The sequence below is a fragment of the Crinia signifera genome, chromosome 11 (assembly GCF_055691185.1).
Source record: "Crinia signifera chromosome 11, ASM5569118v1, whole genome shotgun sequence".
Lineage (NCBI taxonomy): Eukaryota > Metazoa > Chordata > Amphibia > Anura > Myobatrachidae > Crinia > Crinia signifera.
In genome coordinates this window covers 99,663,477-99,691,447 of record NC_139227.1, presented here as the reverse complement: position 1 = coordinate 99,691,447, position 27,971 = coordinate 99,663,477, and the positions used below count along the sequence as shown (strand labels likewise).

The window sequence follows — 27,971 nt, the reverse complement described above, 5'->3', positions numbered from 1 at the left end:
CACGTGCGCTTGCCGCGCTTCGGGCTCGGTGGCTCGCCACACTATATAAAATCAACTCCACGCCGACGTGGATAGTGGGGGTATGAAAAGGTCGTAGGACGCGTACCGCTGCACTCGCCACGCTTCGGGTTCACGTTTATAGTGGGGGGTGGCGTGGGGGTGCATTTTACATTGTAAGCACCCATTAGGGTGCTTAAAACCACCTATTAGGGTGCTTGTATAATTTTTAATCGAATAGTGGTGTAAAATCGCGTCGCATCGCATGCCATCGGGTGTATGACATGCGATGCGATAAAAACATTGCGCGACCAACATCGGGGGTGCCGTGATAATACACAAGTAACCTTCCTTCTACTATAGGTGTACAAAAAGCATCTAATACCTTAGCAAGTCACTGTCAGTAAGCCGGCCCTTCACCTACACCCAAAGCCGTTGCACCTATTGCTGGGTACACACCAGAATGATTTGGCCCCAATTTTGATACAATCTCGACCGATTGTATGTAAATTGGGCATGTTTTAGATCCGATGCGCGTCCCCACTGGTTGTTTGGTCGTTTTGCAGATCCTACCTGCTGCAGTCAGGATTTGAAAACGATCCCTTCAACTTCGTACAGATCGTGAGCAGATGGTGAGCTCCAGCAGATCGTTTATCGTCTCACGATCATGATCGTTCTGGTGTGTACCCTACATAAGCCGGCATCGCCTATCCCACCTGCCAGCAACATTTTCCAGGTGTTCTGCAATCTACAATAATGTAATCAGAGGCCCTAGTGCTCAGGAGACTTCCTGGATTCCCAGATGGTCCCCTCGGATTCTTCTTACCTTGCACACTGAAACGATGTTAATGTTTATCAGGTTATCCAGAGTCTAAAAGGTGAAAAAAAAAAAAAAAAAGAATAGTTAGTCGAGGACAAGGTTCCTGCAACGAGATCTCAAACTGGACAACTGTATCTGTTCAAACAAAATATACATATGTTCCTTCTATCCTTCATCTCCTGATGCCCAATTGCTTTACGATCAGATCACACCACACAGCCTAGAACCCATTTCCACTATGCAACCTGCTGCACCAATATACTATGTGTAGAACTTATCCTCACATAAGAGAGAAGACCCTTTTTTTTTTTAAATTGAGTATTTTTTATTGCATTTTTCACACATATAACAAAACATACAAGTTCCCGACAGAGACAGAACGAACAAATTGCATGTAGGAAAAACCAACATTATGAACATGCATAGGATAATATATGTATGGAGAGAGATTAAACTGCGCTGGCTCCTTTTTCCATTATAACTGAAGTGTATTTGCCCGGAGGCGCTATCCGGGCACACACAGTATCAGGTGTTAGTGGAACACAGTTACAGGATATTGATTCTGAATAATCCTACATCCCCAAAAAGGGGAACATATCAAAAAATAATCATCTGCCGGAAACCCTATCCTAAACCGGCTAACCAAATAACAGTAATAAAAAGAAAACCTCCCAAAGGCCCAAATCAACCCACCCAGAAAACCCCCCACCCTGTACTACCCACCCCCAACTTAGGTGTACTTTACTCCCTGTAACCGTACCCCCACTAATCCTACACTAACAATACCCTCAGAGGAGAAAAAGTTAGTGGCCTGTAGCTAACAAAGTAGCTACTCTAGCCAAGAAAAAAAAACTAACTTACCCCTCTAAACCCTGACACCCCCCCCCCCCCCACCACCACCACCACCAATTATCCCACTAGCTATCCCCTCCCACCCATACTTTCCCACCAACAGAAGGATATTGAAAGGAGAACTATAGAACAGGGTATATTTTACATTGTAAATAGAAAAAATGGGATGAATAATTCCTGGAAACAGGATGTAGTAAGACAGTGTGAGAAAAAAAAAAAAAAATTATTAACGGCACATAACTAGTCAATTCCAGCTCTCCCACAAAAAATGAACATAGCAGCTATACCGGAAATAATAGTATATAAACAGACAGGATATAATGCACATACTGTAAATATCATTGATCATAAAAAGGAAAAGGAACATAGTGTATAAAATAAAGTATCATAGGGCTCCATGATAGGAGGAGGAGCTGATTAATCTGGCCAATGTTCGATGCTTTGAGATAACAACGACCGGGTACCAGGCTCATCCCATGATATTCCAGGGTGTGCAGGAGGGTGGTCAGCATCCATATACAACAATCGTTGAGTTCGCGAGATGTCCAAACTCAGTATTAGAGAAGTCATATTGGGACCTGAGGCCTTTTCATAACAGCCAACCATAGGGTAGTAATAAACTTCCATTTTAGGTAGAGACAAGGTCAAAAAGCATGCAGTGCCAGGAGCTGTAAAATTTGCAGAGTTATAGTGAAGAGGCATAGTGTCTCCATCTTGTACATCACATGGTACAGGGTTATCAAAGGGGGGAATATTACCCAATTGTGTATCTCCTGAAGGCTGAGAGGGTACAAGATCCAGACCATACGGTATAGTGACTACATCTCCCACCATACTGTCCGCAGGGCCACAAGAAGGGGAGCGTATAGCCATACAGGTTTCATCTAGTGTATTGAGGATTCTCTGCGTAGAATCACAGAGAGCCTGAAGGATCTGTTGTAGTCCGACATCCATAATAAGAAAGCTATTACTGAATTCAGCACTGAAGGGAAGCAATCTGAATGTTACAGTTTGCACTGTGATGACCCACGGTAAAATCGAGGTGGCTAGCACACCTCCAGATAAACCAGGGATGCAGGTGGTTATTGGGTACAGACCGTAAAATGGTATGCTGGGACCTCTTGAGAAGTTGGGAGAGACCGGATCGATGTGTAGACGTTGAAGCAGACAGCAAAATGGCCGCGGCCACTCCCAATGCACTGAAGTACCACACTCAGATGTCGGGGACACATCAGGAGGGGATAGAGTCCTGAGGTTCCAGACGTCAGGGCCAAACACCGGGGATTGTTACAAGGTGTGTCAGGCGCCAGACAGGCAGGAGCACACGCCCCACACAGAGCTGCCTAGCTGCCGCCGGAGCCGAGACTGCAAGGCCCAGAAGTCTCGCCGCGGGGAGCACCCGGTCGCAGGTATATACGCTCCGGATATAGGGACCACCAGTGTATCTCCGGGGGTATAGGAAAGGCTGCCCCACCAGTGGAAGCAGGCTGGAAGGGTGTTGCTGCTTAACAGGATAGTTAAATCAGGATTTCGGGTGGGAGAGCTGGCAGACACGTCCTTCTCCTAGCCGCTCCAAGCCACGCCCCAAGAGAGAAGACCCTTTGACGTTTGAGCTACTAACCTGTGATTACTACAGAGCATAAAAGTGTAATAACCCCCGGTAATGGAAAATACTGCCGTCACAGAGAAATGCTGCAGAGAGTCTACTTACTCTGAGTGTGGTATAGTATTTGTGCGTTGTGGGGATACACATCACTTGAGGTTGTCCCAACAGGCTGCGTATGCGCACAAGTGTTTTCACAATTTTCTTGGTTACTTAGTGTACTTACTCTGTCCAGGTCTGGAATGTCGAGGAAATACTCCGGGTATTCATAGGACACACCTACATTGTTTACTGGAAAACAGGAGAGACATTAAATACCTGTACACGTGACATAATGATCAGTACAAATATCCTGAGCGGGTAATGCAGGCCAGGCTTTATAAGGATTCTCCACAAACTCGCAGCCCATACAGATACACAAGAATATTAACGCCTGCTCAGAGGAGTACTTTGTGCACCTACAGTAGTATAGGACTGGTGCCAGTACGCACCTTCCATATATGCGCAAATAAGCTGGGTTTTTTCCACCAATTTAGTTTACTTTAAGGCAATTTGCCCATTTTACGGTCAGCTCTACATCAGCCCGTTAAATGTTCAGTAAGACAGAAGGACAAAGAGGGCTATATTACAAGGTGCAGGAATTTCTTGAAGCGATTCTGGTGATTTCAGATGCAGATTTAAAGCACAAATAAGTCAAACCAGGCTGGAAACACCGTTTAAAACGACGGCCAATTGGAATCTGCAGCTGACATCGCCATAATCTTTGTGAAAAGTCGCACCCTATTACATTAGCCCACAAAGTGTCTCCACAGAACCCCAGCTATGAGACTGCAGTCTGCCGTGGGATATGATCTACATGTGTGGAATAGGGAGTTCATGTGCGGCCTTTCTCCCAAAAGAATTTCCATTTGCTGAGACCCGTTTTCGCATTGTAATATTTACTGCGACTGGCCATGTAGTAGGCGAGCATGCCTGCCCAGGATTGGCTGCAGGAGTTATGTGATCAGAGTGTAAGTACCACCATCCCGTATACTTGTACAAACATGGGAAAACATGTACATGGGGCTGTGAAGGTCTCAGTGTACAGCTATGATTGTCTTATGGACTAGTGCAACGTCAAAGCAGAGAATCGTCATTCGCGAGGATACAAAATAGTATCCACCAATAACTTGAGAAAGCAGGATACGCCAGTCACGGTCTACAGGCGAAAATAAATAATGTTTCATATATTTATGGGAAGGGACCTAATGATCAAGGATTTATTTATTTTTTTAAATATGAATATCGAGATACAAGAATGCATAATATGGATGTTTTTGAGCCGTGCTACTTTCACGTTCGCATTTTCCCAGAGACCGATATATAGGAGCACTTACAACAGCCGGACACAGGGGGGCAGCATCTGCTCAGGAACCAGGCAGCAGTTTTTCCGCAGAATGGAAATAGTTTGTGCCAGATCCTGTAAACTCACTGGATGATTCCCCAAAGCCATGTGAATAGAAAGTGCAGGAATGCAAAACCTACAGAGGGCTCTGGCTCCTGTATGCACCATAGTCAGGTTTTTGCCAGAGGTCAAGTGCACATTCATTTTAGTCATTTAAAAAGCAGCTCAATTAATACCCTGGTAATGCCACTGGCAGCCAGGGGGGACGGAGGCAACGAGCATAGCGTGAAGAATATTGGGTAGCAAGGGGGTGTGTGGAGACCATAAGCCACGCAAGGAGAAAGCTGAGGGCAGTAAGCTTCATGCATGGAGAGCTGAGCAGGCAGGGTGGCAGTGAGCCCCACGTGGAGAGTGCTGGGCAGGCAGGGTGGCAGTGAGCCCCATATAGAGACTGCTGGGCAGGCAGACTGGTAGTGAGCCCCATGTGGAGAGTGCTGGGCAGGCAGGGGGACAGTGAGCCCCACGTGGAGAATGCTGGGCAGGCAGGGGGACAGCGAGCCCAACGTGGAGAGTGCTGGGCAGGCAGGGGGACAGCGAGCCCAACATGGAGAGTGCTGGGCAGGCAGGGGGACAGCGAGCCCAACGTGGAGAGTGCTGGGCAGAACAGGGGGACAGTGAGCCCCATGTGGAGAGTGCTAGGCAGGCTGGGTGACAGTGAGCCCCACGTGGAGAGTATTGGGCAGGCTGGGTGACAGTGAGCCCCACGTGGAGAGTATTGGGCAGGTAGGGGGACAGTGAGCCCCACATGGAGAGTGCTGGGCAGGCAGGGTGGTAGTGAGCCCCACATGGAGAGTGATGGGCAGGCAGGATGACAGTGAGCCCCACGTGGAGAATGCTGGCCAGTAGTGAGCCCCACATGGAGAGTGCTGGGCAGGCAGGGTGGTAGTGAGCCACACATGGAGAGTGCTGGGCAGGCAGGGTGGTAGTGAGCCCCACATGGAGAGTGATGGGCAGGCAGGATGACAGTGAGCCCCACGTGGAGAATGCTGGCCAGTAGTGAGCCCCACATGGAGAGTGCTGGGCAGGCAGGGTGGTAGTGAGCCACACATGGAGAGTGCTGGGCAGGCAGGGTGCCCCACGTGGAGAGTGCTGTGTATCAGCACTTTATAATGGGACCCAAGGACTCTGCCACGCACATAGCTGGGAAGAGGGAACTTTAATATTAAATATGTGTTTTGGTGGAAACCTGTTATTTTATGTCACTTCATCAATGACCGTACATTTATATTATATAAGATCTATTGTTATATCGTAGCCTTTGGCTCTATCGGGGTTGCTGTGTGGAACACGCACTGGATACAGATGGATAATACCAGCCACAACCAAAAGGGCACTTACCCAATACGCCGATCTCCAGACCCTTTAGCCCGGCGTCGATGTGCTCGTAGAGCTCTGCAGGTTTCCCGAAGTCTGCGACAATCACTTTGGTCTCCACTTTGAACTTCTCTCCTAAGAACAAACAGATGAGTTATACTGTACAGAGGGCGATGGTCAGTTCTGTTCTACCGCAGACCGGTAATGTCAGCCACAGCAGGGAACCCCCAAGTGACTGACCAGCGGTGCATGGCGCCGTATAGTAAGCCTATACTTATAAATATGACCTTATATTACCTCTGGATCTCATATCTTATTAGCCAGCTAGACACCCAGGTGATATCAGCACCATGGCAGACCGGCAGGAATAGGGTGTATAGTGTACCAGCTAGATGTCAGGTGTAGGGGTCTATGCACAGGACACCCCAATATCTATACAAGCTTCTTGTTTGCAATGCCACCCAATTCAGAAAGATCAAAGGAGAAAGTAACAATGGGTAACGCAAGAAGGAAGATCGGGGTCCTGCTCGATTATCTACCAAACATGTTCCGGCCTTTACCTGGAATATGGCTGCAATCGGCAGCAACGAGAAGACAAAACCAGCAGCCATAACTGTATAATACCCCAACACCAGGGAGGAATAGGCTGTGTATATACAGATTGCTATAAAGACTAAGGCTATTTAAGGACAGCCAGGATCCATCTCGCTGCTCCTGTGACTCATCGTGTATCCCTCCCCCCCCCCCCTCTCTCGGACAGGTTTTCCTCTTTAGAAGAATAATGCCAATGTAATCATTCTATGGGGTGTTTTCAGCAGCAAAGACAACACTTTACAGACAACGAAACCTCTGTAGGTCTCCAGCGGGGAGAAGGTTAATCATTTATAAAGTGTGGCTATTCCAGACATGGTGAGAGGCATAAACCAGTCCGGTCCCAGTCCATCCAACCCAACATCTTCTAGATTCTCTCTCAACGTGGAAGATTAGATGTGACAGCCACAGCTCATTTACTGCCCATCCGCAGCCCAGTAACCTCCACTGTGAACCATCCAATAACATTCAAGTACACAAATGATAAATTCCCGATACTGTTCAGCGTATTCTAGTATATAGGCCTACTGGTGTGATTGTGTTAGTGTAGGCAGGCCTGCATGTGACAGGGGCAGTGACATAATGTGAGGGGGGAATGGAGGCAGCAGGAAGCCACAGACTGAGAGTTATATAGTGGGAGGAGCAGGGTCCCCAGCAGCACAGAGTATATCAGGAGATGAGTGATGTGTCCGTGAGGATAGTGCTGCATGTGACAGGGGCAGTGACATGATGTGAGGAGGGGAATGGGGCAGCAGGAAGCCACAGACTGAGAGTTATATAGTGGGAGGAGCAGGGTCCCCAGCAGCACAGAGTTTATCAGGAGAGGAGAGATGTGTCAGTGAGGGCAGGGCTGCATGTGACAGGGCAGTGACATGATGTGAGGAGGGAAATGGGGCAGCAGGAAGCCACAGACTGAGAGTTATATAGTGGGAGGAGCAGGGTCCCCAGCAGCACAGAGTATATCAGGAGATGAGTGATGTGTCAGTGAGGACAGGGCTGCATGTGACAGGGGCAGTGACATAATGTGAGGGGGGAATGAAGGCAGCAGGAAGCCACAGACTGAGAGTTACATAGTGGGAGGAGCAGGGTCCCCAGCAGCACAGAGTATATCAGGAGATGAGGGATGTGTTAGTGAGGACAGGGCTACATGTGACAGGGGCAGTGACATGATGTGAGGAGGGGAATGGAGGCAGCAGGAAGCCACAGACTGAGACTTATATATACTTGAAGGAGAAGGGTCACCAGCAGCACAGAGTATGGTGTGATGCTCAAGACCCCCGAAGCTGGGTACACACTAGGCTGACTGATTGTCATTGATTGTCAGCCCGATGGGTTGTGCCTGAAGCTGGCATCTATGTTGTCAGTCACCGGTGGCCTCTGCAGCAAATGTAGAGGAGGTCTGCCAGATGGCCCAATATATCTACAGATATATTGAACTTTGCCTATACTGCAGGGCAATAATGTCTATCACATAGATACTGGGGGTACACACCTGTCGCACCAATGCTAATATTGACCAGTGTATACCCCAGCATAACAGCCCAGGAATAAAAGCTATCCATTGCTAAGAACAGGAGGTTATATCACATTGACTGTGGTACGAATAAAGTCACCTGTGACCAAGCTTCACCTAAAACCTAGGCTGTTAGGATCCCAAGAGGACCAGGTTTGGCGGCCTCTGTACCAGGCTTTGTCTATATGAATGAAACTCCCTTCACTTCCCAGGTGTACGAGCCTCCAAGGTGCCCAGATCAAAAGCACACACACTGTCCGATGCTGCGTCCTAGTCAGACCGGATGTTCCATCTGTCCCCATGCAAAGATCCCAATCAGATGTTGTTGGGACATCACAAAGCACGACACCTACCCCATTGGGTCTACAATGATCTAGTGATCATATGCAGGCTCCTTTATAGTCTACCCCAGTTCTCCCATTTTGGATTCTAATCGCCAGGACTGGTTTCGGTCACATGGAATTTCTATCTGGATCCCATTAGAATAAATATATTTTCATGTACATTTTAAAAAGCACAAAAACAACGAAGGTCAAATGTTTCCCATATGTCCAAAATGAAAATGTACATACTGAAAACCACAAATCCACGTTCTCCAATTCTACAGTGTATAGCAAAAGCTGTTTTACCAACAATCCAGCAGGTTTGGTCTATACGTATTGCAGTTTCCAGACTTGCTATCCCTGTAACATGTGGTCCATTTAAACCGGGACACTTATGAATTACACAGGTTCTGTGGCTGGCTGACTCCAAGCCTGCATGTCATCTGGTCTAATCAGCCCCAGAACCTGTGTAATCCATATACAGCCTATATTTCTAGCACAAGTTTGTAGAGATCTTTATTTTATTTTTATACTGGACCATAGCAAGGAGATATTTCACCAACAGGACGAACAGAATTTGATAGACACCGTGGCGGCCAATGACCGCAGGTGCGATACGTCACAGCTAGCAAATGGCTGTTCATGACCTCAATGATATCTCAGGAGACGCACGGAACGCTCGTGTTTGGGCGTCAGTGATTCGCCAGAGCATGGCCCACAAATTTCCCCCAGTAAAGCAGTAAAAAAAAAAACTTGCATTATGTATCTGCTGCAAAATCCCCTGGGTGCCCGGTCTTATGACGGCTATAGAGACATCTCCGGGCTCTCAGGCGGATAAAGGACGCACAGAGCCATTCCTCAAACTATCGCTGAGATACTACAGACAAGCCTAGCGCTCAGACCATTGTGTGTCTGCCAGCGCTGCTGAAACACATTAAAGAAGTGTCGTCACTGACATTTCTGGCGAGAGGGAGATTTGCAAGAAACCCATAGGAGATCGTTCAGCTTTGTAAATACGCATTTAAAGAGCTCAGACTGGTACTTACAACAGAACTGGTGTAACTTGGCCGCCCCGCCGGCCGAAGGCACAGGGCGGTGATGGGGCAGAGGAAGATTTAGCGAAAGTATTGATTTTCTGGGCAATTTGGCTGCGAAATTTCATTTAGAGGCAAACACACTTGGTTTTCATTAAAGAAAAAAAAAAAACCTAACATGTTGCTGCTTTAAATCCCTTGGAGTATGGTGAGCGAAGCACTAATTTATACGCCCCCCCAAAAAACATGAAAAACTCATGTCAAACTTTTAATGTGTCAACGATGTTGACCTACGGTATGTCCAGTTATTGACTGTCGACCTTTCCATCCACACCCTTATATTCCGTGCAGGGAGAGGTGACCCAAATCAAAATACTAGGGTTTCTTATTACTAAAAGAAAAAAAGACTAACTGCTTCCTGCAATCCCAGCATGCCACTCTCCATCCACGGAAGGTAAGCAGAAGCAACGGTCCGAGGATCAATGGCAGCTGGTTATGGAGTAAAGGTTCACTTCTTAAGGAGTTTGCTGTGAGAGAGGATTTTCCTTTAGAATCAGCCAATAGATCTCAAGAAAAAGTGATACGGGGCGTTTAAACGGCAGACAAGGGAGAGAAGGGGACACACTATCAGAAATGAGGCGGGTGCTTCATCCAAATGAATGCCGATCCCAATTGGAGCCAAAGTTTAGTACTTCGCTGTACACCAGATACTCCACCCACAAACAACTTTTCCATTTGGGTAAAATGTTAAATACCGTCACGTAGCTTTCTTAGCCCTTGGCATATAGAGCTGGCTTGTACTGTACAAGCTCACTCAACTCAACCATTTACAAAGTTGCTGCCGGGCTTGTAATCAGAATATTTTTTTACTGGGGACGAGTGAAACTCTAGCGCATTTTGTGTTGTGGAATCCTATGTGATAGAACCCTACAGTTATAATCTTCTTTAAATGTTAAAGTTAATTGTTATGAGGGAAAGTAGGAAACAATAATAAAAAAAAAAAGTTAGTTTATTTCACTGGGCGCAGAGGCGTGGGCCTGTCCTGGGTAAATGTCCTTGAAGAGATCTTCCGTCCCTGGTGTGCCAACAACTATTCTACCTTCAGAGAGGAAACACGGACTGCAGAACATATATTACGGTGGCCATGGTGCACATAGCTGATGACCAGCAAGTGGCACATTTCTGTAAATAGAAAATGACGACTTGGATATTAGCACCTGGAGGCCAGAACCAATGTTGGGTTGTTGCGCAGGATGTCACCAGTCACAGACTATCAGCCTGCCAGAGCAACATATACTGTAGGTCATTTTATCCGATGGTATTAGAACGCTGTCTTTTTAATATGCATGATCCATTCCTGTTATGACTCAGGACCAACCGCAGAGAAGCATCTGGGATCCTGGAAGTGGCCGTCGGAGAGGATATTGGATGGTGCTGGATACGGGCTTGGCAGGCATCCTCCACCTACAGAAACACAGGGAGAGCGAAGTGGGGTTCCGGCTGCACTGCGTCTCCTGGCGGGCACTGCGCCTCTCCCTGCCGTCAGTAACAGCTGACTTACAAAGCAAGATCGGCATTAATGCAGGACAGTAACCCTGGCACTTCCTAGATGGCACACGTTCTTGGTTGGAAATACAAAGGCTTTTCATTTTCAAGGGATTTGGTGCAAAAAATATATATATTTCATAAGAATCCAGTAAGGGAGAATGATTAGGATTTGTTTCAATGGGGTAGAAAAGCAAATGGATCCAGAAACTTCTAATGCAACTTCAAATAAGTATAGATGCTGCGTTGTGAAATACCGGTTTAAAGTAAAAACTACTATAAAAAATAAAACAAAAACAACTTTATACCCTGTATAAATAACAGCTGAATGACCTTATTCAGCAAATGAGCGTTCATCCTCCATTTTTAAATGCCCTGAATTTTAGTGTATGAACTTCCAAGTGTAATAACACCAATTAAACTCTGCAGGCAATTACCAAACACATCCTAATTCAGCATGGAAGCCGCCGCCCTGACAGAAAGAGTAACCGGCCCGCACAAAACTGCGAATGAATTATGAATGGATCGTTAACTGCAATCCACTCGCAAATTCCCAAAACATCGAAGAGACTGTGCATATGTGAGGTCAGAGGATTGCGCTAATCTGCAACTCAGGTGGGCTGGAAGTGTCAGCGCTGACATCACAAACCCATCACTGACATCAGACTCTCTTTATAAATACCTGGGCGCACCTGAGCTTTTCAAACACATCCAGTAGTTGTCAGGTCTCCACCCCCAAACACCGACTTCCTCTCAGTCAGACTGCAGCTCCATTGCATTACGATCCATGCGCATTTTAGTCATTATTTCCCATTGCGCATGACACTACGCATGCGCAATTTTTTGATAATCGCTCTATTTGTGGTTTCTCGCTGAATTAGGTGCACTACTTATACAATAGCAGATATCAGCCAATAACAACATTTATCGGAAGTGTAATCTGAAATAAATACAGCGAGATCCATAGAACGGTGTCCGCAATTGCGTAAAAGATCAGATTCATAAGGAGCTAAATTGTATATCCCTCAGGGCTCCCCAAGCAAAGTACTGTATACAGCTTTGTCCAACAATGTTTTCTGCAAGTTTATTTTGTGTGCTATAATTTTATATAAAATGCACACAAATCGTCAAGCGGGATGGAGTCTCAACTTTATTCAAAGCAACTTTATCTCAAATTAGGGGATTATTAGAGACTAAAATGTACTTTTAGTTAAGTAATAGTAAAAAAGACCCTACACTAGACACCAGAAAATACAAGTATAAGTGCTCGGAGTACAGGGCCTGATTCAGAACTGATTGCCAATGTGCGTATTCGCAATTCGTTTGATTATCGAACTGCACATGCGCACAGCTTATAGTGCATATACACAGTTTCAGTTGATAGACCGCATCATGTACTGGTATAAACAGCACCACATCAAAGGCATCCAGTCCACTAGAACACTAGGTGATCGAGTCTATTAGCTGCGGATGATTCACAATTGCAAATCATCACAGCACCAGATGCACTTTACAGCGGACGGAATTCGCACTTAAGTGCTCACTGCCCCATAGGGATGCGAGCAATTTATACCGAATTCGGCCCTGCAAAGTGTGTGAAAGCTGGGTAATTCGGGTGCCATTGTCGGCATTTAAACGCGTTGGAACGGCACCCGAACGGCTCCTCGCACCCTTCGCAAATGATAGTATCAACACCTAGGGGTTGCCTAGAGTGTACACAGGGCTAGCTATAATGTTTGTATATGTACACATTACAAAACACAACTTAAGTACTAGACTCACTTATATGTGCGGAGACCTCTTGTAACTTCTCCTGGGATCTGCTGATCAGGACGATGCACATCCCGCGCCGCGCCAGCTGAAGAAAATAAAAAGGTATGGGGGGCGGGGGTTACGCAAGCTGACCTGTTACATTTGGAGAGATCACAACAATTGTCAGACAAAGCAGTAAGTGCTATATACTGGCAGACCTCAGACCAATGCTCAGTCCAGAGTCTGTTGTCTGTCAATGATGACAAAATAATGATACAAGTCTCGCCCATACATTACATTCAGAAGAGGGGAGCCATGTTTGGGGAATACTGACCAGCTGACCCCTTCAGCAGCGTTTTAAACCTTCTTCATGCTGCAGACTGCAGATATGCAATAAGACATTTTATTTCTCAGTATCGCCACCTAAAAGACGTCTTGTCTGCGAATAACCATCCAACAGTAGCACAATGGCCCTTATCCTGATTCACTCGCAGAGACAAATTCCTTCTCAAATGGACAAAACCATGTGCACTGCAGGTGGGGCAGATGTAACAGGTGCAGATAGAATTAGATTTGGGTGAGTTATTTTGTTTCTGCGCAGGGAAAATACTGACTGCTTTATGTTTACACTGCAATATAGATCTCACTTTGAAGTACAAACCCCACCCAAATCTAATTCTTTCTGCACAAGTAACATCTGCCCCACCTGCAGTGCACATGGTTTTGTCCATTTGAGAAGGAATTTGCCTTTGCGAGTGAACCAGAATAAGGGCCAACATCTTGCATAATCCTGTAATCCAATTACACAATCCTGCATTGAGCGTTTATCTGGATGTTGTCTAAAAAAGAACCAAATTCTCACCTCTTCCGCATACGCTTTTCCAATCCCATCAGTGGCTCCAGTTACAACTACAAAAAAAACAACATAAGAGGGTCAGTTGTGCGATCAGATGACATCACAAATTTCCGTAAGTGATGTCATAATGAACCTCATCAAGTTCACTTTATTTAGCACTTTGGCCCATCTCCCTTAGGGCTTCCTGGCCTGTACTTATGCCCAGCACAATCCATTACCGCCTTCTGGTTCCAGTGGGCCGGGTATATAACAGACACAATCCATTACCGCCTTCTGGTTCCAGTGGGCCGGGTATATAACAGACACAAAACTGTTGGGATGAGGTGGCGAGACCTGCAAAACATGCACTGTGTGGGGTCCAGAGGACCGAGTTTGAGAGCCTGTGCATTAGATTATACTAAAAATTGCAGCTTCTACTACAGTGGGTTCCCAACCTCGGTCCCCAAGTACCCCCAACAGTGCATGTTTTCCAAGTCTTCTCAAAGAATCACAAGTGAAATAATTAGCTCCAACTTTGGTTCTTTTAAAATGTGTCATTAAGTGAGTGCACCTGTGCTCCTGCCGGGGAACCGGGAAAACATGAACGGTTGGGGGTACTCAAGGACCAAGGTTTGGACCCACTGCTCTACTCAATCATGATAGACAAGGAATATGGCCGCGCACGAAACATTTTAGCAGACATTTGCAGCATGCTGCTCTCCAACCAATCAGGGACTATATGTCGCCCAAATCCCAGCCAAGCCCAAAAAGGGTTGTGCAAGGACAAGCCACTGGCTATACAGCCATTTACTTAAAAGGTGTAACCATAACCCACTTATACATCATTCTATATTTTGTCATTGGAGAGAATTCCTAATTTCTACCACGGTCATTAACACATTGCCTAGAACGTACAATGAGGCCCACGTATAGTCGCTCAGGCGCTAACACCCGGAGCAGCGGCGTCAACGCGAAAACACTTGGGAGACGCAAAAGCCAGACAGCGCGGGTTAAAAATATTCTACACTTTGTCCTCAACTTTCTGGGAACAGTTATTTTTAGCAGTGCCCAATCAACCTTATCTAAATCAAACATCAAAAATAGACTGGAGGAACACTGCGAGCAAAAGGAGTATTTTTAGCTGCCCTGTCTTTTGCTTCACCCACCGAAATGTAAAAGCCCAGGCTGAGCACGACTGCTTGCCGGCTCAAAGCGAGTCCCTTTTGGTGACCCCTCTCCTTCGCCTGCACACCTGAATAGAGCAAACACTCGATTGATTAAAGATTAATACTGCCGCAAACCTGTGACAGCTGCCTCTCCTAGCAGCTCTTTTGGGAAGGGAGAAAGGCAGGGAGGGGAAAGGGGGGGAGAGAGGGGGGGGGGGGGGTGCGCAGTACAGGCATGACAGAAAACTTACATCAGTATTTCTCTTGGGGATCCGTTACATAGAAAGAAAATTGCTATTTCAATTCCCCTTTGTTGCTAAAAATAGCAGCCCCAATTGATTCAAGCAAACAGGGCACTGGCTTAGCAGATCCGAATATAGAAAACGCTGAATTCCCCCAGACTGAATGCTAACGCAGTCTAACAGATGCCAGCTCACATTTAACAAAGAACAAAGGACGAGAAGTATGCAGACTGCAAGTTAATAAGACAGGAGCAACTCCCTGCATCTTTATGAAAGAAACAGCTAAAAAACACATCAAAAATGACCAAATATTAAAAAAAAAAATATATATATATATATATATATATATATATATATATATATATATGAAGCCGATTAATATGGAAAAATGGGACATAGTAAACGGATCACAAGCAAATGGACGTTAAAATTATCATCAACTACTAGCCCACCTTCTTCTCCTGGTAGTGAAAAGTCCCCCCCCCGGTTTGGGAGACACCGGCGCAATTATCAGCTCTGAACCATTTCAAGTTCAAAAACGTATCTACTCAGATATTTTGGGGCAGAAGTATTAAGCCCGGTGAAGTGGAAGGTGATAACATAACAGCCAATCAGCAACAAACGGAAAAAATGGCAGTTAGGAGCTGCCCGCTGTCTTAAACTCTGTTGGATGAGCCCCTGTTATGAACTTGATACACTTGTGAGGGGCGGCGGTATGCGTCCTACGACCTTCCTGCTCGCTGTCACCACTCACCCTGACAGTATTTAATGTAGCCCCCTCATACGCCAATTCCCCCTCGCTCCATTTTTGAGCGAGGGGAAATTGGCGTATGCGTCTCCAGGAGCAGCGAGACTCGCGGCTAAATACAGCGAGTTTTCTGCACTAGCCGCGGGTCTCGCTGTTTTGGGGATTTATCGCCGTCCTGTGACGGCGAGGATTTCCCCAGAACGTTGAATAGAGCAAGGGACCGGCGAGGGGGTTAAACAGCGAGGATCGCTGGTTTTCTGCAATCCTCGCTGTTTAACCCCCTCGCTGGCCGCAGCATTGAATACACCCCATAGTGTTCCTTCTTGCACCCTACGGCTTCCAAAACCCCTGGGAGTCGCTCTTCCCTGCCTGTGTTGTAGCTCTCTGCTGTGGTGCTCTAGCGCAGTGTGGTCTGTATTTCAGAACAGATGGACAGACGTATGCTAGATGAACCACAGCAGATGGCGCCACCCCAGGCAGGGAAGAGGAACTGCACAGGTTTTGAAAGAATAATCACAGAGCAGTGTTCACCAAAACCTAAGAAAATAAAAGGACATTATATATATATATATATATATATATATATATATATATATATATATATATATATATATATATATATACATATATACATACATACATACATACATACACAGATGCACACACACAATGTATTTCATGCATGTTTTAGGAACCACTGCATGCAGACACGTAACTTTTTCTTTTAATCTTGAATATACAGGCAATTTGGAAAATGAATAATCCTTCTGGTAAGTAGGAACGGAAAAATACCCCCACTCCCTGTAGTGAGCTCAAAGTCTTTCCTTGTACATTTCACCCAGAACGCGCACAAAAAGTGTCGATTACGTCAGCAGCTGCGTACAGATGAGTGAACTGCGTGACGTTTACACATTTGTGAATTGAAACCTACAATATATAAAGTCATCTTACCCCGTCCTCCTCCCTTTCCCTTGAAGCCCCCCTAAAAGGTAGAGGGGTAAGAGAGAGGGGCACTGCGTGCACTTGGCGATACATTGGCAGGGCTATGGAATATTTATGAAAACCGATGGCCTGTCACACAGACGCTGATGAATATTTTTACGGGATAAAAATGGCAACAGAGATTCTAAAAATAAAACACTCTGTATCAGACCTGTCTGGCTGCAATACACCACCAGAATACAAACACACTCTCTCTCTCTCTCCGGCTCTACGGATAGGATTTGATAGGAGGAGAGGGGTGGAGGCTGTGAAACAGAAAAGGGAGGAAAAAGTGACGGGGACGAGGGAGAAGCGGCTATCTGAGCACAGAGGTTTAGCGGTACAGTTCTTTACTGATAGTTTCCCCTTACACTGCTGTGACACAATTCTATACAATATACCCAAATTATGTTCATCCTGTTTATATGAAGTGGTCAACCAATCCGAACAGGGAATGTGGCGGCTCTAAGCAGACGTTCGTTGCTGCAAATCCCCGCCCCTTAGCAGCTGGCGCTATGCACTGGTTACACTTTACGAATAGTCCAACACCGCCGATGGTCCCAACAGCACTGTTCTACGTGCCAAAAAGGTAACTTTGTTAGGCGAGCACAGATTGGCGCAGTACTAAGTGCCGCGCCTGGGAAGCAGTGTGATGGCGGGTTCGAGTCCAACCCCCACGACTCATGCGGAAGGAAGCCAAACACCAAAAGGTAACTTTGTTAGTGTTGTGTGGTCCTGATGTAGCTTTGTTAACAAATCAAGCACCTGGGCAAAGAGATACTGCGCTGCAGATGGGGTAGATGTAACCTGTGCAGAGAGAGTTCGATTTGGGGAGGGGCGTATTCAAACTGAAATCTAAATCGCAACATAAAAAAAATAAAAACAGTCCAATATCTGTGGGTTACATGCAGAAGAAGCCAGTATTTACCCTGCACAGAAACATGCCATTTGCTCCCCATGGCGTGTTTAAGACACAAACTTGGTTTTCTGCGTTACTGAATCTGGCTGGCCCCTTATACGTAACGAAAAGCAGATTAAGAATGAAGACCGGGCCTGAAGTACAGGTCCAATGGCGCGTTGCAGGCAGCAGTCTGACCCTCTACCCGCTGTGTACTCCCGGTCATAGAAATAAACAAACTAGCACCCAATAATTATACCCACAGCGAGCGACAATGGATCCGATTTGTGCGGATTCCTACAATTCCCTCTTGGCCAGATCACAGGATTTAGGATGTGGCTCTTTGGAGCTTTTGGAATTAGAACCGTCGTTATGTTACGGACAAACTCTTTCCAGATTAACAGCAGGTCTGGAAAGGGATTTTACAGGTGCTCGAGAATGAAGAAACCAATGCGAAACCGGCTTTCATGGGCTTAAGAAAAAAAAAAGAAACCGCACAGAAGCAGCCCCAATTATCGGACATTAGTCAACAACACAAATCTGAGTACGTTCAAGCGAAATGAGGAACGTTACCTATAGCGATGACACGATCATATCTAACAAATCTATACCCTGTAATCTACCGTCACCCGTTAAGTAATCTTTGTCTACTTCAAATTATAATCTGTGGTCAAAATGAAAATCTGGGACTTGAACTATTAAAAAAAAAAAAAAGTAGTCTTTAAACTGATTGAAAAAGACCAGCCTCAATCTGCGCAGCTCCTGGGGGGGCGACGGGGAACGGCATAGAGGCGACATGGCGAAAAATTCATTGATAAATCAGGAAGTTATTTTGCACCTGTGCAAAACTGCAGAGAGCAGGCAGCTGCCCTCATAGGCTGCTGCGCGCCTATCAGCGGAGAGCCGCGTCTGTTGTCAAGGCAGGATTCTCCCTTCTCGCCAGCACCCTCTAATCTGCAGAGAACAGGCAGCAGCGAGTTTTTTTTTTTTTCCTCCTCTGCTGGAAGAGATGCCTCCGAAATCGCGGAGACTGGATCATTCAAAAAAACATAAGCAGGGCTTGGACGGAGAATACTGGTATGCAGCAAATGAGATCTTTGCTTAAGGAGGGGGATATGCAAAAAAAGAATAAAAGCACTGAATTAAAAAAAGACAAAGAATGGTGTTTAAATGAAATTGAATAAAAATAACATTATGCGATAAAATAATCAAAAAAAAAAAAAAAAAACACAATTGTGCAGCTTTCAAAAATGTTGCTCGAGTTAGGGGTCTATAACATGTATATTTTTAAAACAAACATAATAAACCTATTTGCGGTGATTTTGGAGGCTGTATTCAAAAATAAATTAGTATATAAAATATGCACTCCTTACCAGGATAGAGTATCGCAGTTATTAATTCTCCAAATATAAAACATAAAAGGCATTTCACCCCCCCCCCCCCCCCATCTGCCTCTGCAGATCGTCTCCACCTGAGGACGTGTAGTCATTACTCTTTGGTAGAGGGTAACTAGACTGCGCAGTAAACAAACGGTTAATTAGTACCTATGATTTACAGCGGAGCGAGTAAGGAGCTAGAGGGAAGAATGGTGATAATATATAAACAAATAACAAATCATCTGTAGTACCAACAATCGGAACATTGTCACTACTTGTATGAAATTGCTCACACGTAATTACACGCTTCCAGTTGCTTAAATACAGGATTCTCCTATATCCAGAACTGTGGAATACTGACTTTCTGTGAGTTCCACAGAGAGTAAAACCTTTGATTTCTGATGTCCGCAAACTTTGTTTAATGCACAAAATGATTACAAGTATCGTATAAAAGTACTCACATGTTGTGTGTGAGTCGTGCAGGAAACATAAGTGCATCCTGTGTTCAGACCGGTCCCATACGCAGGATACTGTAACTCATGCGGAAACACCAGATAGCGAATATACTTCTGGTTCCAAGAATTTTGGATATAGGAGACTCAACCTGTATCATTGTCTTGATAGTGTCACAAACTTTGACCGGCACGTTCTCAGATGGAGCCGATGGGGTGAGCGGTGACTGAAGAACCTCCCTGATCCTGGAATGTTAAAATGAGATTGCTTGTGCCTCCCAAATATAGTCACACTATATGAGCGTTCTTTAGGCAAAGTCTGACATACAGTACAGTAGTCACTAGGTCCTGCGACTACCCTGCGCCGGCTCTTCTTCCCGATGAGGGAACCCATACACCAGCAGTATATCCTGACTACCGCCAATTCCCTGACAGTCGCGGACATTACACATGTCTGAAAAGACAAATTCCCCGAACCTGGTGGGGATTGCGGAATCTGGACCTTTTTGTTTTGCATGCATAATTTCCCCGATCTGACGGATCTAAGTTCATCGATGGAGGCTGATTGGCGCATTCTGTCATTGGATTGCCTACTGCTGGTGTATGGGCCCCTAAGGGTAATGCACCCAATAACTTTGTCAGCACAAGCTTGCCACGCCGCACCAGTATTTTGGGCCATGAATTTCGGATGCCTTACGTGTGAAAGCTAGGGAGTTTTTGGCGCATTTAGCCTTGGATGGCGATAATGTAGCAGCCAATCAGCTCATAACTGCGATGTTACAGACTGTGTTTGAAAAATGACAGTTTAATTGGTACTTTATCTCTCTCCCCTGTTGTGTATGGTGCTTTGCAGGCACATCTTACATGAAACCACGCTCCGGAAAGGTGAACATACAAGTACGGGCCACGCAAGGCGCAAACATTCCAGTCACATCTCCATATGCGCCTAAAGGGACATCTTACTCTACTGGAGGGTCCAGACTGTCAGAGCTGAGTCCAGGAGACAAGTTCCCGTACGTCTCCAGCTGACAGAGCTGCACGCAATTAACACATCGAGCTGACTTACACAAAAGGGCCAAAAAGACCAAGATTTGAAGGATAAAGGGAGGTATTCCATCTGTGACAATATTCAAAATCACGGCCGTTTTTGCAGATCCACAGACTTTGACACTCGACAGCCAGAGTATTGAATTCCGGCTGTCGAGTTACTGTCGGATCAGAGAAAAACGGCCTAGAATTCCAACTGTCGGGACATCCTGACAGTCAGAATCCGGGATTGAATACCCCCGAAAAGCCTTAAGTGGAATAAAAACAAAACAAAAAAAAAAAAGGACACAAATGACTCCCATTTATAATGCACAGGGCAAATTAGTCTCCCAGCGTCCGCCTATTCCTGTCTCCAAAAGGGTGATTTTTTTTTCCTGAGCGCCGGGTGATCCCACTCGGGCATTACGGACCTTATTCTGGTTGACTCGCAAAGCTGTAAATTTCCCAGCTTTGCAAGTCCACCAAACACCGCCCGCACTACCAACCGCCTGCCCCTGGCATGCCCCCGCACGCATGCAAATGAATGTTTTGCATAAACATTCATTGGCAGCTTGCATGCGGGAAGGAAATCATCGATGGCCGCCGACCGTCAAATTATTTCTACAGCGCTCGCAGATGTAATACACCTCTCTGGCCTCTCACATCTACGAGCACCCCGGGGCGGGAAGCGGGCAGGTAGCTGACGCTACAGCGTCAATGGAGCATTACCATAGGAACGCCCATGAAATGATGGTCGTTCCCATGGGTGCGGCCCTTCGCCGCCACCCCCAGCATTACCAGGTGCGAACGGGATGGCGAACAAGGGGCGGCACATGTGCATAAAAGTTTATGCACATGCGCAGGTGCTCAACATTGCTCCCCTGTGCGTACACGCAGGGGAGCGTGCAAACCAGTATAAGGGTCTTAAACCGCAATTGTGCAGGGGTTCCCCCAGGTGCGCTCGGGAATGAAATTCCAGGATGAATTCTAATTCTTATCTCATGTTCCGCTACTCATAAAAAGAACGTTACAATGCGAAGCCTCTACTCAATTAGGAAAATGTATAATATATAGAAACACACACATACATATTGTAGAAGCTTTGTACCAATGATTCGTCTTGTGTAAATAATCACACACTTGTGAGGAATAAGGTCGTCTCCCCCCACAGTAGCTAGCCCGCACATCTGACAGTTCCCATTTAACACTGTATAGTTGATATCACTTATTTTACCAAGTTGTTCTGGAAAAGTACAGAAAGGACACAATGCGCTCACTTCCAAGGAAGAGGGGGGGGGGGATACGGAGTGGAGCCCGTGGCCAGTAAATGCACACAACTACACTAATCCACAACAACTCCCTCTCGCTCCCCACCCACCCACCCTCGCTGCACGTGTACAAGCCAGTGCCAGCGTCACATGACCAGGCATCTCTAGGGCTCCGTCACATCAAGTCACGGTGCTCTGTGAAGAAATTACATTCAGCCCAATGTTCCCAGCGCATGAATGGCACCCAATCCAATTGAGAACTGCAACAGCAAACCGATTCATAATTCTCCTTTGGTGCACGTTGATGGAAAAACACAAATATCCCGATGGGGAATTGTGAATGAGCAGAACAATGCAAGGGGACATTGTTCACAGAGTCCACCGTGATGCCAACCCAAAGAGCGGAGGGCTCGGACTCTCCGCCAATCAGAAAGATAAATTCATCCCCGATAATAAATAAAAGAAATGATTAAAAGTGCTGAGTATTAGCATCGGGGGAATAGATTTAAGAAACAGCCTCTAATCCCCCATTAGACGCATAGGATGCACAAAGGTCAATTAAGTGAACAAGGAATGTTACAGATGTAACCATTATTCTAAACGGATTGTTTCCCCCTTGTAGCTGCGTTTTCTGCTGCCGTCATCCTCGTATGGAGTACAGTGTAACGCAGCCATATTACTAGAAGTGGACATCATGAAAGCCGTGCAGGGGTAATGTGCCCCTGAGGCCATACTGTACATTCCGCAGAGAGAACCTCTTTATACCAGGGATTTTACATACCAAATAAAATGTAGTGGCGGAGTAGGAGGGGGGGGGGGGGGGGGATTTATAGGAATTATTCATACAAGTAGCTTGATCATTTATAGCGAGCTCTGGACACCCTTATGGGCCAAAGCCTTTATATCTTTACATACACACATTGTTATATATTTACCTGGGGAACAATCAGCACTGACCTATCTCCCACTTTAAGAGAGTATAAGGGCTCAATCAAATTAGCGAGGGCCTGATTCAGCTAGGATCGCAAAAGCAAACGTTTTCTCGAATGGGCAAAACAATGCTGCACTGCATGAGGGCAGATGTAACATGTGCAGAGAGAGAGATTTGGGTGGGGTGTGTTCATATTGAATTCTAAATTGCAGTGGAAAAATAAAGCATCCACAAAAACTATCTAAAACACTCAAACCTAATTCTCTCTGCACCTGTTACATCAGCCCCACATGTAGCGCAGCATGGTTTTACCCAACAGAGAAAGATTTTGCTTTTGCAATCCGTACTGAATCAGGCTCAGGATTTTAAATGCCGCAGCAATCTCACATTGCATCCTTCACACTTAATTGAACTGACCCCTTCGTGGGAAAGTTGCCATTTAAGCTGTGCCCGATAATATAATATCTTATACACACACTCCTGTACGCATATTAAAATAACCATCGTTTGTGCGCTGCTTTGCTAGTAACGATGTTTGTTATCGCTCAGCGGAACTAAAGGGGCATACACACTTAGAGATCTGTGCTAAGCAATTTTGCTGTTGTCAAGATCTTCCAAGGAGAGCACATACACACGCAGAGATTTGTGCTAAGCAATTTTGCTTAAGCAAAATAAAAGGCAGGGTAGTGGATCAGAATGAGAGATTGCCTACAGTATCTCTCATTCTGTACACACAGAGAGATTTGCAGTCATTTGCTAAGCAAGCTGACTAGATTTTGACTGCATGCACTGACTTAACACACAACACCAGTTTTTCCCATTACTGCTCGTCTTCCTGATGTCACATTCAGATAATACGGACCAGTTTCTTTCTAGGTCGCTAATCAACACAAACCAAAATCCTCCAATAGTTTCTACGTGATGCCGGAATGGACGGTGATGAACATTCCACATATTTTTCTCCCATTTCCGCAGTTCATATACCGTCCCTAGAAGCGTATTTCTATGTACGGATACAACCCTTACAATTCATTACCAGAAATCCTTGGGTCCGACAAGTCTGCTCAATAACGAGAAGTCGCCTATTTAAAACAGATTGTCCAATGACTCTGAACTGGCTCATATTAACAGTCCTGTCAGGCAGCACTGGGCATGCTGGAAATAGTAGTTCCCCCACACTTAGGCCCTTATTCTGATTGAGTCGGACGGCCGATGTTTGCGCATGTGCAGAGGCGTATCTGTGCATGTGCGAATGCCTCGCACGGCGAAAACGATTGTACGGAACCATCCGAGCAGGGGGTGGAGAGGGGCGTGAAGGGCTGTTTGGGATCATTACCATATGCGCACGCCCCGTGTTTCAGGGGTGTTCCCATGAAAACGCTGGGCGTACGTATGGTAATGCAGCCGTGACGCACGTGTGGGGGCCGGACAGCTGACATAGCCGGATGCCAGCTGCCCGCCCATATCCCTGCTTTCATAGGGAAAAATGTCTGAGTGGTCTGGAGCACGGTGCTGCCTGACCGCTCAGTCCATCATTCGATGGTCGGCGACCATCGGAGGATGGGGGAAGTTCCCACAGATGGGGGAGTTGCTCACATGAAACATCCACTTGTGGTCTGTACGCTCTGCGTTCTACCGCATTCGGACGGTGTGAGCGATCCGTACGGTAGGCGGGGCTAAGAACACTCGGCTCCTGTCCGAAATACGCATCCGTCCGAATCAACTAGAATCAGGGCCTTAGTGCTAACCCCTACAACAACTGGCTTATAAAGCAACTGCAGAGCATCCTGATCAATGCTCTCCAGTATGTCACAATGCAAGTGCATTACAGCTGCACAGTCCCCGGTCATCCTCCAGCCTACAATCCGCCCTTCAGGTTACGGTCGTCTGCATTTCTCTACCTGGATTTCACAAGTTCCTGAAAATTGTGCAATGGGAGTTTTTAGAGATTAAAAAAAACAATAATTACATTAGGATTAATGCTCCTATTTTAACTCGCTGCACTTTACAAGGTGGATACAAGTGACTTATACAGTATGCATGTATTATTTTTTTCTTTGAAAACTGTGCTCCATTATAGATACTATTCAATTCGTGCCCACTGCTAAATTCTGTGGCCGGCAGGAATGACGCCCTTGCAATAACATAAATGGGCAGTAGATGGTGCTAGATAGCTCTGTACACAAATGCATGCTGTACCAGACTGGCATTTCCTTGCAACTGGGGAAGCACAAAGTGAAATCGTCCATTACTGCATGGTTCTGCTTGTGGTAGGATAGTTCCAGCTCACCCTTCTGTATAAAGGTGCTGGATGAGTGACCGACAGTTGGGATTCCAACAGACGTTTCTCTGACATCGGACTCGAGACAGCCGGAAACACCCGACAAACTAGGTGGTCCAAGACTGCTATAGAAGGAGAATAGAATAGGATGGCGAGTTTAGAGAGCCACGAGCCCGCAAGGGGCTTTAATGCCCTCTACCCCGTCGGGCTCACGACATCAGGATTCCGTTGTCAGAGAAACGACCGTTGGAATCCCGACTGCTGGTAATTTATACCATACCCCGGTATAACCGAGCTCCAAAACATTTTCATTTTCCCATTTAACTTATTATATTTCGTCCAGGTATCTGGATGGCTGACAAAAAATCTTCAGGCTAACAGTCACTGGGTCAACATCTGGTCGACATGGTCAAAATGTTAACACAAGCATTCGATCGACATGGCAAGGGCATCTGTAAAAATTCGACGTAACTTCTTAATTCTTTGGTAAAGTGCACTGAGTGAGTGAAGTGAGCCGTGCGAGGGTACGTTGGGGATGCAGTTAAAATCCCGGCGTTCGGGATCCCGGCGTTCAGAATCCCGACCGCCGAAATCCCGACACTTTCTCCCTCCAGGGGTGTCCATGACACCCCTGGAGGGAGAATAAATTAGTGTGCCGAGCGTAGCGAGGCACCGGGCCCGCTGCGTGGCGAGCCCGCAAGGGGGGGCGATCCACGTCCCCCCCTTGTCGGGATTTCGGCGGTTGGGATTCCGGCGTCGGGATTTTGAACGCCGGGATCCCGACCGCCGGGATTTCCTACTGAATCCGTACGTTGTACACTAATGAGGGGTCCATGTGCTCAGAAAAAAACATGAAAACCCCACGTCAACCTTTTCTGTGTTGACTTTTCATTTGTGTCTGCAATTTGGGGACAATATAGATATTGTCAACTTGCTACACCACAGCCAAGATTAAGGGAACATGATGATCAGCTTGTTAAGGATGAAGGGCCTAAAGGCTGATACACAAGGGGCGACTTCAACCCATTTTCTAATCTGTAGCACGGATTGCTCCGGGCGTATGCCCCCCCAAGCGACAGATGCGCAGCCCCGTGCGTCACCATCGCTTGACTACATATGGTTAAGACGCCAGTGTTCTAACCAGAGAATGTATGTATGATCAGTCTGCATGGATCGCTAAATAGAGAATATGCTGTTGCATGCGAGCAGATTTCTGCCGCCCAGAAAGATTACACGCTCATTGCAAATAGCGGTGGAGAAACGGGTCACCCACCCACCCTCACTCGTGCAGCCCGATTCTGCCTCTAAGTTCAGAGTGTAGATGGAACCAGAAGGCACATGGCTCTGTTACACAAGCTGCAGATGCAGGTCTGTTTCCTGCGCACTTTCAATGCTGCATGAAGCCGTGCATACAAACTCATCAATAAGCAGACAAATCAGAGATCCTGATACTTAGCCGGGCATAGCGCTTAGGCCGAGTGACCAAGAAGTCCAGCGTCAACACATCCGTTATGTCACATATAAAGAAGTCCAACAATGCACAAGTGAAACAATGTACAGAAACGCTGAAAAGTGGCCAATTGTTCTAGTTAATTAAGAAAAAAAATGTAAACGTCTAGTCAGTCAATAGACATTGACAACATTTTGACACAACCAAAAAGTCGACATGGAGGTCGACGCTGAGTTATTTTTGAGGGGTTTCATTTGGTGGTCAATGTCAACACCTTTGCTTGGCACACGTCACCATTCCAAATTGGTGTCCAACTGAATATATTTTGAAACAACTCCAAAAGAAACCAAACAAAAAAAACACCTGAAAATCTGTATGTTGACCTTTCCATGTGTCAAAATGTAGCATGTCGACATTTTCAGGTCAACCTATCCACCGGATACCCACAAGGACATATCTGCAGTGTCTGCGCTCCCAAAAATGACTAAATGCCCAAAATAAACCAGGGACCACTGCGAAAATCTGCGGTTGAGTTCCCAAAACACATAGGCAGTATTCAACGAGAATAACTCTCCGTGCATGGCGAGAGATTTTTTCACTCGCCCTGTTCCAGAGGGCTCGCTGCCACTCCTGCTCCCACTATTCAATGTGGTTAAGACTCGCCGCCACTCGCAGCGAGTCTTAACCCCGGCAGCGGACGAGCGTCCGCGGCAGGGAGCCGGGGGACGGTGGCAGCCAGGGAGATTAAAGTCTCCCTGGCTGCCCCAGAACATATGTGGAGGGGAGGTGGGCTCCCCGGGACCCAGGCAGCACAAGCTGCCCCCCCCTATAGCCAGCGGGGTACCCAGTATTCACTGCACCCGATCGTGCATATGTAATGATCGGATGCAGTGAATATATGAATATCTTATGAGTGGCTCGAGAGCTCCGGCCCCCTTCTGGCTGCTCTGTGTAAAAAAAAAAAAAAAAAAAATTTAAAAAAATATGTTTTTTTTATTAAATATATATTCAATAAAAATAACATGCCCCTTCACAGAAAAAAAAATCCTGATTTTATGACACCAAAATTAAAAAAAAAAAACTTTTAGTTTAAAAGTTCACATTCCAGTTCTCCATGAAAAGATGGAGAATTGCTACACGGAGAGACACGGCGAAAATCACTTAAAAAGACTGCGAAAATATCACATTGAATAGGGTGGTTCACTTTTGGAGAGCAAAATGCTCCTTCCAACGTGAAAATAGCACAAACTCGCCATAAAACAAGGTGAATTTTTCTTATTGAATACTGGCCATAGTCTGCTTTATGGGAGTGCTGAAGCCAGTAATTGCCTCTTCTGATGTGGATATACTGAGCTCCCCAGCTTATACGAGGCAGGCATATACTGCGACCGATGGTTATCCGATGATGTGTTTTTGTACAGAGCGCTCCCCATCTGCAAGTCCGGTCAGAACATGACTCTGCTCTCATCGCAGGAGCTGAACTGCAGCACTGTACAGTGTAACACCAGTAAAACTCAATGTACATAAGT

General features: G+C 46.1%; 1 protein-coding gene across 1 annotated transcript in view; it reads right to left on the bottom strand.

Annotated features, from left to right (window-relative positions):
• HSD17B12 (hydroxysteroid 17-beta dehydrogenase 12) overlaps positions 1–27,971 on the bottom strand; it is a 52,967-nt gene that overhangs the window by 17,622 nt on the left and 7,374 nt on the right. Inside the window, exons 2-6 of the mRNA XM_083163899.1 lie at positions 13,651–13,697; positions 12,819–12,894; positions 6,055–6,165; positions 3,499–3,563; positions 824–868 (exon numbers count right to left, since the gene is read on the bottom strand). Of these exons, the coding sequence (XP_083020025.1) occupies positions 824–868; positions 3,499–3,563; positions 6,055–6,165; positions 12,819–12,894; positions 13,651–13,697 (344 nt within the window). The remainder of the gene's footprint in view (positions 1–823; positions 869–3,498; positions 3,564–6,054; positions 6,166–12,818; positions 12,895–13,650; positions 13,698–27,971) is intronic.